The 9,577-nt window shown below is 43.9% G+C and overlaps 1 protein-coding gene across 2 annotated transcripts; it reads right to left on the reverse strand.

Moving 5' to 3' along the window:
* Positions 1-3,751: 3,751 nt before the first annotated feature.
* Positions 3,752-9,455, reverse strand: LOC307240983 (calcium-independent phospholipase A2-gamma-like). Of its 2 annotated transcripts, XM_080014918.1 has the most exons (9): positions 9,319-9,455; positions 6,860-8,312; positions 6,085-6,243; positions 5,836-5,993; positions 5,647-5,741; positions 5,352-5,523; positions 5,194-5,251; positions 4,776-4,970; positions 3,752-4,562 (listed from the first exon to the last, which is right to left on the reverse strand). In XM_080014918.1, exons 2-9 carry the CDS (start codon positions 8,219-8,221, stop codon positions 4,104-4,106), a joined length of 2,658 nt encoding a protein of 885 aa, XP_079871044.1. In that variant the 5' UTR covers positions 8,222-8,312; positions 9,319-9,455; the 3' UTR covers positions 3,752-4,103. The 2 variants fall into 2 exon arrangements, with proteins under 2 accessions (XP_079871044.1, XP_079871045.1); XM_080014919.1 differs by lacking the exon at positions 6,860-8,312 and having other exon boundaries at positions 9,319-9,423.
* Positions 9,456-9,577: the final 122 nt, after the last annotated feature.

Consider the following 9,577-nt stretch of genomic DNA (forward strand, 5'->3'; position numbering starts at 1 on the left):
GCAAATCGCGAATCTTTCCCCTTTGATGCAATAACAGGGGAAGAAGAATTCACTTAAACGAAGATTGCTTTTCAACCGGCAGATCTTTTAAGTACCACTAAACATTATACTTTGGGTTTTTATTCGCTATTTATTTTTCCTTTATTGTACACCTGTTGTCAACCGAGGAAAAGGTCATTGTCCTTCAGCTGACAGGAGCCCGGAATAAAGGAAAAGTTTTCTTATGTAGAAACAGCAGCAAACACCCGGGAGGAGCTGTCGTTCTGGAAGACAAAGAGCATTTCACGTCTGTCCTCAGAGTTCTGACCTGTGTGGGCGATGAGGCATCCACACGGGCCAGAACACCACACAATCTGCTGATTGTTTTACGCTGCACCTGGAAACTCATTTTTAGAGGTTGGCCTTTTTTGATATAAAGTTTTAAAACAAAAATATATGTTTTTCTTTTGTGTTCATTTTATTTAAATGTCCTAATTAATATTTATGTAGAAATATATGTTGATTTTTTTTTCTCGTTACCTATTTTACATTGTGTCCTTTATTTTCTCTGAAGCATTTTTTAACTGTGTTTATAAAGTGGAATAAGCAAATAAAGCTTGACTTACCTGCTTGCTTTCTTAACTGGGCTACACAACAGCATTGGAAAAGGTTTTTTTTTATCGATGGAAGACTGCTACAACTGACATAAACTTTCGAAGTCCTCTCATTTGAATCGATCCTGAAAACAAAATCCTTTTTTTTATTTTCCAATCCACTGAACCCGGTACCAGAGGTGGCTGGAGCAGCCTGAGTGACGCAACGTGTTAAGACACAGTTCCCTGTGTTAGCTCCGAGCTCATCTGATGGGCAAACCCCGATCCCCAGCCTCCCCCATCTCTGTGACTGAAACACAGTTTGCATCACCTCAGATGGGAAACAAAAGCAGGAGAGTATGTTGAGCCACTTGGCCGCCAGAATGGGCTTTTCTTATGGTACGTTCAACTGAAGCAGTGATCAGTGCCATGCACCAGATTGCACAGTCAAGAGACACGGAGCTGCACAGAGCAGCTCAGTGACCACCACAAGCTCTCCATTCTATTCATGAAGGTCTTCCTTTAGTACACGTGGCCGTGCACCCTGGTTGTTCCATGAGAGAGAGTAGAAAAATCTATCTATCTATCTATCTATCTATCTATCTATCTATCTATCTATCTATCTATCTATCTATCTATCTATCTATCTAATCTATCAGTGGTATGTAAATCAGCTGACTGGTGCAGACGTCACTTGTTGAGACTCTGCACTCAAAGGGATGAGCGGCTGTCGGAGGACTTCAACGCCGATTGATTTTTTGAAAGGTGGTCAACACGTTTTTAAAGGGCCGGAGAGCAGACCCAGGCGTGAAGGAGACCCGGTCGCATGAGGCTTCAGACACTACCTTCCAGCGGTGCCGTTATAGGTTCATGTCCAGACTTTTCCATCCAAGAGCAGTTCCTTGAATCAAATAATCGCTGGAGACAACCAAGCTCACTAAGACTTGGATGCACGAAGAGATAAGCCGCTGTCGGTTCATAAGTTCAATGATGACTTTGATTTTGAAAGCCAGCTCCCGGAGACCAGGGTAGCATGTGAAGGTGACCCGGAGGCGTGATGGTGTTATGATCGCGCACCCAGAACGTACCCATCGATGTTGGGCCGGTGGCCGGTTGGACTCCCTCTTCTCCCCAGTAGCCGGATCGATACAACCAATCCTGATGTGGTGGGTCTGGGCACCTCTGGGAACGATGATGCTATGGGTTTTTTTGAGGAAAAGCCGTGCGTGGCTCAAGTTTCAGCTCTTAAACGCGCCCTTGGGGTGCCGCCATTCAAAAGCTCACGCGGCATTGAACCCTCAAGTCCTTGAACGCTAAAACCCTGTTCGAGCGTCTAACCTCATTGAGCGACCGAGCCTTAGGAAACTCAACCCTGGGCATCGCAGCACTGGAAGGCAGCATCTGAACCATCATGCCACCAAATCAACTTCACGCTTGGTCCTGGTCTCCGGGCGCTTTTAAATGCGCCCTCGGGATGGATGGATTTCTAATTCTAATTATTGGGATACTTATGGGATGTGAGTGATGCATAGTGCCGATTGCTGGAGTGACAAAGAAAAAGGTTTTCTGAAAAAAATAAAATCCACACAAATTCACAGGCTCCCCTTGCACGCGAGGCTCCACGCAATTGCCTAACTATGCCATATGGAAAGACCGACTGTGCATACAGGTTACTTAGGACCTAAATGGAGACCTACACACCTGTCAGCTACCTCAAACGTGTCGTCAAAAGAAACCAATAGCACAAGAAAAAGTGCAGTGAAGGCATTCCAACAGTCTCCGTTGAGGATCTGGGAACCAAACAATATATTATTCACCCTAATGCAAAACTGCTGACTCAAAGACCCCCGCCCCCCTCTACACAATGAAGAATGACATCATCAAAAGCCAATCTTCCACTGTGTTGAGTGGCAGCTTTAAAGACTGCGGTACTCCTTCACAACGTGATATATACTACACTCAGGGGACATTCATCCAAACACCAGCGTCGGCCTATTTCCAATTTAAAGCATTCATATTCAATAGAGGCTTGGATAGGAAGGACCACTGAACATCAGAGCTCCTACCTTTGAGTTTAGAGTTCGCCTTGCTCTCTCCCCTGGTCACTTCTTCCACTTGGAAGCTGGCTCTTACATCATCGTTAAGGAGAGCGTTTTCCATCCTCCATCACAGTGGATTCCGTCCAGTAGCCCCGATGAACTACAAAACCTGTCTTTGGCGTGGATCTGTGGCTCCATAAGGTTAGATCAGGTGAGCGGGTGCGAGTGGGAGGCCACGGGGGGTCTGTGTGGAGTATCAGCACGGCCGCCCCAGGCTCTGGTCACACGACTGGTAAACACTGCCCGCCGGCTTGTTATAATAACTCCTTTGTTACATCCACACATAAATATAGCGTCATCGCCACTGTGGAAATGGACTAGGATTACACCGGTTTGATTTGTGGCCAACCAATTTAATTATCAGACTTGGCTTGCAGTTCAAGGCAAATCAAATTAAACTGCAAATTAATAAATGATCAAGTCATTTCGTGTTATGTTTGTCATTGATGTACTTTTTCAAGGTTGGTGGTTGGTTGGCTGCGGGGGGGTAACTCTGGCTGGCACAAACACAAGCTCCTTCTCACATAAGGCCTTTCTGATTCAAACAAAGCCCGTCTATTGGGAACAACGAGGGAGCCGCTATAACGGAGATTTAACCCCTTACATTCCAGTTGGGATTAAGCGATAATTCTTATAATTTGTCATGACGTTAAAATATTGTCATATGTTGATATTCAATTTTGCAGTCTAAATGAATAATAATAAGGTATGACCCAGAATTTGTCACATTATGAAGTTTGTGACTATGGGAAAATATTCTGATATATACAACAGCATCATTTAAGACAGATATTGGGATAATACATTCATATCGCCAGTACAAACTGAAGTTATTGTTGGCTAATGGTTAATATTATTTGCAAATAATTAACTCATGTGATCTTACAAGCTATGGTCAGTGTAAAATCCTTTGGAACTGATGACAGGTGAAGACCACTACTTAAAATGAAGGAACCATGCCACAACAAAGATTTTAAAGATGTATATTAAGAGACTATCATTAATTTTATATTTATTTATATATTAATTGTAGAAATAAATAGTTAATAAAAATCGAATACCCAATCTATACAAGGAAAATGTTATGTTCAAATAAAGTTTATATATATATATATACTGTATATATATAGTATTAATATTAATATATTAATATTGTAATATATATAAAGTTGCACAATTGGACCAAAATCTAATGTGCAAGAAAAAGTCCAAGTAAATAGAAAAAACATCAATTAATAAATACAATTATATTAAATATTAAATATATATTACAGAACTACAAACATCTACAGTACTTTAACAATATTTAAGTAATTTGATTCATGATGAAATGGAGTGTTATTATTCCAAGGGTGGTAGCTTATTATCTGATGGGTTTCTGAAATGAATAAAAACAGCTTATTTAATACATATCAGTGATGACTAATTCTTGTCACACCCATCTCTGTTTGACCTCCCAGGCCCTCTCGCTCAGCCAGTCCTTGGTGTGGCTCATCGCTGAGCGTTCTGGTCCCAGCACCAGGCAGAGCCGGGCCAGCTTCAGCCGGTTTCTCTCCAGGTAGACCTGGGTGTCTTTCTTGAGCTGGTCCAGGGCCCCGGGCCGGCTCTCATCCAGGGAAACCTCGGCGCTCAGCATGGGGTTGAAGCGAAAGTAGACGTCGGGGGCCAGCAGGTCGTCCAGTAGGGTGTGGACCCCCTCCGTGTCGGTGGCGCTGCTAATGAGGTTGCTGATTTTGGCCCTCAGGGTGGTGGAGGTAGCGGGACCCCTTTTTACGTTGTCGTAGCGGCCGGTGCCGAGCGACAGCACACACTGGAAGTGCTGGTTTGGCCACAGCAGACGGCTCTCGTGCACAGCCAGTGCACAGGGGTTGTTGAGGATGATGCCTCCATCCTGCAAAAATACACCAAAAAAACATGAGGAGGTTTTTTTCTCCAACTTCTTCCTAGTCTGACAACCAAGAAAATAAACCAAGGTCTTCAAGTGTACTAGTTATGTCTTCTTTATTTCGTAAATGGCGGTGGATAATTATCCAACAACCGCACTATCAACCATAAAACTCCATTCAATTCGATTAAAGGAGAATCGAGTGGTGTCTTTGTCTACCTGATGGATGTCGCTTTGCAGTGGGAACTCCTGGAAGTAGCCCGGAGCGGCTGAAGACGCTCGTACAGCCTGCCACATCTCGTAGCCCGAACCCCCTGCGTAGCGGCTCAGAGAGCCCGGAGTGTGGTTGTAGTTTCGGAAGACGAACGCCTTTGGGCTGTTCCCCCAGTTCACAACGGCACTGACTGCCGACACCTAGTCAGATGACACCATCAGCTATGTGCCGATCATTCAGGATTTTAATGTTAGTCAGTGAGGCTGCTGTGCTATTAAAAGGGGATGAATTAATAAGGAGGATGTGGGTATCCATTAAATACTGATACAGTATTTAATTGATATTTGGCTGATGAATACACTGCAAATAGCCAGGCTGCATTAACCCTTCTCTACAGCACTGAGGTCACACGTTGATCCTTACCTTAGGGCTTAACTCATCTCTCGATGTTCTAATCAGTACCTTTTCACCCATCTTCTCACTTAATGAAATAAAAATAGGAGTAAAGTTGCATGTCCCGGTGGCGTCCCAAAAGATGCCCACTACACGTAGAATGACACGAGGTTCTCTCCTTCACCTACCGAAGTATCGTCTCCCAGGTCTCCGTGTTGTAGTAGGAGTGACTCCAGCCCATCTTCACCGTGCCCACCAGGGGGTTCTGGCGGAACACGTCGGAGCCAAAGCGCCGGTACATGTCCGCACACTCCTCGAGGGAGAAACGGGCCAGGCCCAGCATGAAGGCCAGGACAGCGCCTGTTTGGGAACGCATACAGAACGACGGGAGGCAGGTGTGATGTTTTAGAGGAGAGAGGCACAAAAATGACTGCGTTGAATTTAAAGGCATGTTATTCATTATGATTCTCCGTCATTACTCGCCCGTGCTCACGCCACAGATGTAATCAAAGAGCTGATGGATCTGCTTCCCCGTCTCGGCTTCAAGCAGCTTCAACACCTGCAGAGGTACCACACCCCTGGAGAAGGTATGGTGTGAATAATAACTTTTACGTGGTAAACCGCGAGGGATTCTGAATTGCTACCGTCACTTTTTCGACAGGATTTGGTTACCTTGTACCGCCGCCATCAATTGAGAGCACTCGTATTCCATGTCCTTTCACTGGGTCCACATAGCCGATCAAAGCCAAGGTTTCTCTAATGGCACTCTGAAGTCCATCATTGTCCCTGTGTCTACGCCGCTGTTTCAACAGCTTTACAGCTGTTTTCTCCTGAAAATATAGAGTGGGGAAAAAAAGTAAAGTACATTTCCTGAAAAAAAAGAAATCTTCAAATCCTCGTTTTCTTTTATATTTAACAGACCTGCCACATTATTTCTCTGCATGACGGATAGCGGATGAGGTGTTCATTGAGGGCCTCAACGCAGGCTGTCAGAGCATCTGGAGACAAGACCTGTCTCAGATTGCAAATCAATTCATACGTCATGTCATCCGCCTGCCTGCGATTTAAAACCTGAGAAGCCTGAGAACGACATCAAATACCCAGTTGTTAAAAAAAAAAAGCCTCACATTTCCATTAGTTACAAACAAATTCTCCAATAGACAAACTCTCGAAGGAGTATTTATCAAATAAGGTGTCTGTTCTTCTATATATATATATATATATATATATATATTTATTTACTTATTTTTTATCAGGCATCATGCAACCACTACAATCAACTACTGCAAAGTAAAAAATAGAACTAGCCTGTGTAATGTCGCCAGATTATACAAAGGTTTGCACTGATTTACAGCTATAGCAATTTTTCAGGACATGTTCTTGAGGCTTGTAAACATGAACAACTCTTTGATTGACTGGTTTTCCTATAGGGAGGGAAGTTTAAGGCAGACTGTTGACTTCCAGTCACTATCTATACAGTCAATTTAGGAAGTTCTCACCACTCAGAAACCCGACTCTTTTTTTTTTCCCAAGGCAGACTTTTAAGGGAGTTATGAGAATGAGGTCATTTTGTGTGAATTGCAGTGTTCATTCCGATGAGTTAATGTAATTTAATGAATTGATCGCAGATCTTCTACCTCTAAAGGATTTCACAGATGCACTTTATACGTCCTTGTGTATTTTTTGCTCAACTCACCCTTCTCATAAATGCTGTCTCTGGTGCTGCTGCATCAGGTTTGGAGCGACCGCTTTGGGCCCAGGGCTCTAGTTTTAGATAACTACCGAGCAGATAAGGGATGGAGGTGGAGGGGTGCATAAGACGGTCCATGAAGGATACGGCTTTTAGTCTCTTTGTGGCTGCGGTTTCGGTTTCCATTCCTCTTACGGGATTCATATCTACATCTTCCGCTGAAGCACTTTGGAAATACCGATTTATGTGGTTGGCCGTTTCAAAGTAGCTCTCTCCAAAATGAGCTGTGTTGCTGCTGGTGTGGAAAAGCCCTTGAGTTCTAGGGATGGGGTGTTCTTCTTGTTCCTGCTGTGACAGTGCCCTTTGAGTTTCGGAGGCGGACCGTTCCGAGGATTCCTTTTGATAAGTGCTCCCATTTTCCCCAACAATTTTCTCTTTGTGTATCCGACCACAATCAGCTGTATCCGCAACTTTGGCGCCAAAGTATCTGTTGATGTGTGTTGCAATGAGGAGGTAACCTTCCACCCTTTTATTGAAGGTATTATCTTCAACTGCTGCACTCTGAGTGGGTTTGTCAGCCTCGACTGAGATTTTGTTCTGCTCTTTTTGCATTTTTCTCCGTCTCTGCCTCCTGCTTGAACCTCCTGCTGAGGACAAATCCTCAACAGTGTCCTGAATTTGGAAATTAATCGCAGGTCTTCCGGAGAAGACTGAGTTGATGTGATTGGCGACATAACTGTAGCTTTCTCCGAATCTCGTCGCCAGGGAGCTGATGTGAAATAATTGGAGTCTGGGACGCGTTTCTGGTTCAGGTTGAGTCTCTGAGATATTTTTCTTAGCCCCAGATTTCGGTGTATGTGTTGTATCTTGGTCCTGAAAAACTCTTGTCTCTCTGGCCGCCCTCTGACTCCGCCTCTGCAGCTTGCTGCAAGGTTCGGGAGTTGTGAGCAAAAAATTGGGATTCCCAGCAACAGGCGCAAGGGGGACGTCCTTTGGTTTGAAATAAACATTAATGTGCCTGGAAAGTCTGTTAAATGATTCACCGAGACGCGCTCCCAGTACATACAACTGAGAAGTTGTCTGTGTGTCCTGAAAGAGCCCAACGGGAGCTTTGACTTTGAGCACGTCCCTGTCGGAGGATGAGCAGAAAGGCACAGCCTGGAGATATTCCACTTCTCTGACGCCATTTCTGAAGCGGTGATCAGACGAAAAGCTGGTATAATAGCGTTTTATCTTTGTAGTTTTAAAGGGTCTCCTGGCATAGCCGTGGAGGTTTCTCAGGACACTTATGAGGTACTTTAGTTTGCAGTATGATGTTCTGCCACCCAATAAATGTGCACACTGGTTTGTGCTGAGGTGGCGGCCCATATCTGATTTGGATGAGCAGAAATCAATCGGTCTAAAAAATTAATTGAGTCTGGATTGATTTTTGGCCATAATAGCACAATTATCCGGTACCCTGAAATAACAAAGAGATTCACAGTATTTAGTCACAGTATTGCTTATGACTGATAAAAATGTAACCTGATGTCTGTTTGAAATTTAACTTAAAATTCAACCTGTGTTGCTGACTGGGGCCTCTGGGCTGGCTGTAATAGGGGCACATGTTACCTACCACCTACAGTAAAAGTGGTTGCTCTCAAGTAATACGGGGAGAGATTATCACTCTGTAGTGTATACAAAAAGGAACTATGCAGAAAAAACATGGATATTAGATATAAGGTCTTGTTGTCCTCTACAAAGATGTAACTTGAGGCCTAGTGACAGTCTATAACAGACAGGTCTGTCAAGACAGCCATCTCTGCAATGTGACAAATTTAAGCAGCATTGGCTGCTTTTGTGTGTATTCCCTATGCTTATTGTTGGTGACTGTGTTTTCGAAAGAATGAAAGAATTTGTCCAAGATTTATTACCCAGCAACCAAAACAAGACAAGACCAGCTTAAAGGTGCAGTGTGCAGATTTCTATTTAGCGGTGAGGTTGCAGATTGCAACCAACTGAATACTGTACTTCCCCCATCACGGTGCAACATAACAGACTCCGCGTAAATGACGGTGGCCGCGAAACATGGAAAAGTCCCGCTTTAGAGCCAGCGTTTGGTTTGTCCGTTCTGGGCTACTGTAGAAGAAACATTGTGGTGCAAAATTGTGGCCTCTGTGAAGCCTACCCGCCCCCTATGTACGTACATAAAAACAGCTCATTCTAAGGTGACGGCAACACAACGATGCTTATTTTCATGGGATTTTACGCTAATCAAAACATACTTGTGAATATTATATTCACTTCCATTTGCCAAGACCGTTCTGTAAATTAAACACACTGCACCTTTAAGTGCAGTGAAATCAAACATGCACTACTTGCTCTTACATTTCAATGATCAAGGTCATTTGGGAACTTAAAGAGATTATCTTATCTGGAAAGACATAAGGTGTATGCTGCAAATGTACCTCTCACAAAATACATACCCTCTTCTATTACTGGAACTTTCCAATTCAAAAAGTCCTGCTTTGCCCGGATGCCCTTCCTCTGATGTCCACACTACACAACATCAGAAGTAGTCACTAGTGTTGTTCTCCAGTGTTACGCTCCTTAATACCATGCTTGTCCTGTGGGGGGCTTTAATCTGATTGGCTGAGCTGGCTGAGGGGTGGAGGCTCCTGCCCTCTGACTGACCAATACTGTGTAGATCCACAAAAGCTTAAGGTCATGCATGAGCTGTCACCA

This window comes from Zeus faber (genome assembly GCF_960531495.2).
Source record: "Zeus faber genome assembly, chromosome: 15".
Taxonomy (NCBI): domain Eukaryota; kingdom Metazoa; phylum Chordata; class Actinopteri; order Zeiformes; family Zeidae; genus Zeus; species Zeus faber.

Bases quoted from the DNA above. Each gene is read 5' to 3' on its own strand.
- LOC307240983 (XM_080014918.1), bottom strand. From the start codon at position 8,221: ATGGGCCGCCACCTCAGCACAAACCAGTGTGCACATTTATTGGGTGGC. The intron at 5,524-5,646 runs GCGAGTAATGAC...GTTCCCAAACAG, and splicing joins CATCTGTGGCGTGAGCACGG to GCGCTGTCCTGGCCTTCATG. The intron at 4,971-5,193 runs GTAAGGATCAAC...TCATCTGACTAG, and splicing joins GAGATGAGTTAAGCCCTAAG to GTGTCGGCAGTCAGTGCCGT.